General features: G+C 51.0%; 1 protein-coding gene across 4 annotated transcripts in view; it reads right to left on the minus strand.

Annotated features, from left to right (window-relative positions):
* Window positions 1-730: 730 nt before the first annotated feature.
* The window catches only part of MAL (mal, T cell differentiation protein), a 30,412-nt gene continuing 27,183 nt past the window's right edge, over window positions 731-3,959 (minus strand). For all 4 annotated transcript variants that reach the window (XM_004369357.2, XM_004369356.2, XM_023732372.1 and 1 more), the window contains one exon: window positions 731-889. In XM_004369357.2, coding sequence (XP_004369414.1) covers window positions 815-889 — 75 coding nt within the window. In that variant the 3' untranslated portion in view covers window positions 731-814. The remainder of the gene's footprint in view (window positions 890-3,959) is intronic.

The following is a 3,959-nucleotide window of genomic DNA, read 5'->3' on the forward strand; positions in this document are numbered from 1 at the left end:
TGGCGTGTCCTTTGACGGCTGTGTGGCTCCAGCACTTCAGAGGCACGACCACCGCGGTTGGGGGGGAGGGAGCACACTAGCCACCTGTTGTTGAATAGAGTGCAGAGCCTGGGCAGGGGGAAACCCAGTCCCCTGCTCTGAGGGCTGCAGGGGCCGGGCACACATGGCATCATCCGGACAGCCATTTGACGTTGTCTCTTAAGGGTCAGTGCAGGCCAGAGGATTCCTCAGAAGGAAAGCTGAACGATGGTGTACCTGATACTGGGGAACTAAAAACAAAACCCACAAAACACTCCACAAATGGGTAGAACAGGAAGGCATTTTATAAAGTAAATATTACAAAGGTTTATCGTCTTCCACCGTGGGCATCTGCAAATATCTGCTGGGTGAGTTTCCCTCCCTGTGACCTGCAGAATATCCACGAAGACTTACAGACACGCCACCAGTGGGGGTGCTCAGAAAGGTCGGTGGACAATTCCCACAGACGGTTCTCCAGATCAGGTCCAGGGACCAGCAGGGGATCTTCCTTCTGTGGTCTCTCAGATCACAGTCCCCACCTCCACCCCTGCGCCCCCTTTCACAAATAGGAAATGACCCTAGAAAGACAGCTCAATGCTTGGAGGTTAAACACTGCAAGCCCCAACCCCTGCCATGACCTATGTGGGAGAGTAACGTAACACCGCAAGAAACAGAGCGCTGCTTTTTTTTTTTTTTTTTTTTTTTTGGTCTTTTTTTCCCATCATCGTTCTAGAAAGTTATGCTGGAAGGCCGGCCGATCACCGTCTGGATTTTCAGCTAGAGTTCTGCTGCTGCTTTACGAAGACTTCCATCTGATTAAAGAAAATACTGCGTGCGTCACGTACAGCAGAGTGGCTACGTAGGAAAACACCTGAAATCAAGATAAATGCCCGTTAATGAGAACGCACCTGGAAGGACGAACCCCGTGGCTGTCCACATAGCACCGACCGACCACTCAGCCCCACTTGCGTGGCTCAGGGATGGCAAACCCAGAGTGCGTGAGCTGCCACAACTTCCCATCACTCACGGCAGACATCCTTTCCCACAGAGCCAGGTGTGGCCCTGGGGCTCCAGGTGACCTAAGCAGCTATTTCACTTGGCTGCAAGATGTGTCTGCCAGGTATCTGCCATCGGCCATTGCACAACTTTATGTTGGGGCCAGCTGACTGGAAACAAGGGCCCTAGATACAAGCATCTAGATGGGTATCAATTACTCTGCACAGAAGGCTTTCTTCTCCCACACCTGTAAGGCAGGCGCCCACCAGCTGTGATCCCAGCAGCCTTAGCTAAGAGAATATAAACACACAGATTTGTTGGCTCTGGTTAAAGTCTTAATGCTACCTGAACATCCTCAGACTCCTATCAGAATTTTTATTCTGGGATTCTTAATTTCAAAGGCATTGGCAAGGAGTCAGGCCCCATAGGAAGTGAGGGACAGAGAAGGGAGTAGAGATTTTGAGTTTTGCCAAACGGAAGGGGGCTTAGAGAGCTGTTGGGAAGACCTAGTCCACCATTTTGGCACTGTGAGCAAAGGCCTTGGAAATACGGCCAGTGGTGAGCACTCAGTCACTGTGTGTCCTGTCAGGCCCTGACTTGCTATTTTCACTTGGGCACTACCTATTCCCATGACCCTCTTCTGGCTGGCTGGCCTCCCTGAGGGCTTGCCTGCTCCTGAGTCAAATATCTGCACCTGGTTTCGTGACCCTGGGGCATGGGGTCAAGAGTTTCCAGTCCAGGAACAACATTAAGCGAGGCTATGCTTCTGTGACTCCTGAAAATGCCCATAAACACTGGCCGTCACCGTGCCCGCTCTCTCCCTGCCCCCACAATTGCGAGCACTCTTTGCCCTTACTGGCCAGAGGCAATGAGTAAGCTGAGTTATTGAATAACGAATTTCAGAGAACTCATCTGGAACTCTAAGGGCTCCGTCTGAAAGGAACAGTCGTACATGAGCGAGCAGCCCCCCCCAAAACATTCTACCAGTCACGTGGGAGCAATCCACCGTCTGGAGAATTCCAGACCCAATCGCAGCCCTTGGCAGAAGTGACCTCAGCTGTGTCACCCCAAAGTTCCCTGGGGGACAGGAAACAGAGACTTATTTTCCATGTACGGTCAAGATACAACACAGTGGAGACTTTGAGAGCTGGGGCACAAATGGGCACACTTGTCCGTCAGAAACCTTTTCCCTAAACCACTGCCGTGACTGCCCACCGCGGTTAAGACCTCCAGAAATCTCCAGCTCTCCTCAGTCAACTGGCATTGAGCTTAGGGATCCCTTAGGTGCAGAAGCGCTACTGCCAGAGGAGAGGGGAGAACCTCAGCTTCCGAGCAGGCCCTAACAAGGAGTCCCAGAGAGGGCAAGAGGCAAGCCAGATGCTTCCAAAGGCCAGCAGTGTGCAAGAAGGGAGAAGGTTTTGAGATGCCGCCCCAAACCCTCTGGACTGGCCACCAAGGCTGTCTGAAGGGCTTGTTTCGGTGTGGGCAGGATCTGGGGTTAAGTCCTGAGTAACCACGACTCCTTCTTCCCCACATACTGGCACAGCTGCTATTCTGAATGGAGGGGCGTGACTTTACGTTGAATCCTGTCCCTGTGTCACCTCGATGCTTTTGACCCAATGTTTCCATCTGCATGGGCATGCTCATATTTATCTACTCAACTAACAAAAATGTGGAAACATACCCAACTGTGGAATGGATAAATAGATGTTGGGGTGGTCACACAATGGAATACTGCCCAGCAACCAGAATAAAGAAACTACGTGTACACCCAACAGCATGGATGATTCTCACTAACACAAGGCTGAGATAAAAATGCCAGATATAGAAGAATGTACGCTGTATGATTCCATTTATACGAAGTTCGAAAGCAGGCAGAATGAAGCTAGGTGGTTAGAAATCAGGACAGTGGTAATTCTTGAGTGGGGGGAGCTTCTGGGTGCTGCTTCTGCTCTATTTCTTAATCTGGCGGCTGGCTACACAGGTGGGCTCACTTCATGAAAACTCATCAAGCCATACACGTGTAGTCCGTGCACTTCCCGTATGGATGTTGCATTTTGGCAAAAAAGTAGAAGAGAAAAGTCGGAACACGTAGAGCCCAGTGGTGCTCTTCTAGAGCTCTGTCCAGGGGAATTAAGTCCCCCAGCTGGGCTGTTCCACATACGGGGGAATTAAAAACAAAACCCACTCACCACATCCCAGTCTACATTTCACTAGCGTTGTCCACGACAGTTTGAGGGAAATTGTTGTCAAACACTTTGTTGATGTCTTTTAGGAGACAAGCCTTCTGGGGTTGGGGTGGGCTCTCCTGGGAGAGGGGGACATGAAGTAGAATCCTTGAAAGGATGACTGAGGAAGTGAATCACAGCCTTTCAGAAGGAAGAACAACACAGAAGCTGTCCGGAGGTGCTCCCACAGGGTGGGAGAAGTGCTGGCCTCTGGAGGTTCTCCCACACGATGGGAGAGGTGCTGGCTTCCCATACTGAGGGGCATTTGAATGGGGAGCCAGGGACCCTGAGGTGGGCTGAGGTGGGCTGAGGTGGCCATGTTGATGGAACTGGGGAGTCGGCTGGGAGTTTAAGGGGGGCATGTGGCTTCCCTGGAGCTGAGGCTGGGGCCCATACAAACAGGGCCTCTGAAGAACTTTCTCCTAGTCCCTCCCTCTGGGAACAGGATGAGATGCCCCCAACAAGTCCCTTCCCAAAGTCCAACAATGCCCATCCCTTTGAGTTTTCTCCCAGCCTCTGCTCTACCATTTCCAAAAAGAGGGGATGGTGCAGCTACGGTACCACTGGAGCTGGCACCTCCTTATGATCAATCGCCACGTTCAACCTCAGGATCTGAAGAGTATGTAGGTCAGTTTTCAGAAATCTAAAGAGGGCTATTTCTAAAACTTTGTCTTTTTCTTTTTTTTTTAAATAAGACCCATTTTACACGGTGAGTTC

This window comes from Trichechus manatus, unplaced genomic scaffold (genome assembly GCF_000243295.1).
Source record: "Trichechus manatus latirostris isolate Lorelei unplaced genomic scaffold, TriManLat1.0 scaffold00004, whole genome shotgun sequence".
NCBI lineage: Eukaryota > Metazoa > Chordata > Mammalia > Sirenia > Trichechidae > Trichechus > Trichechus manatus.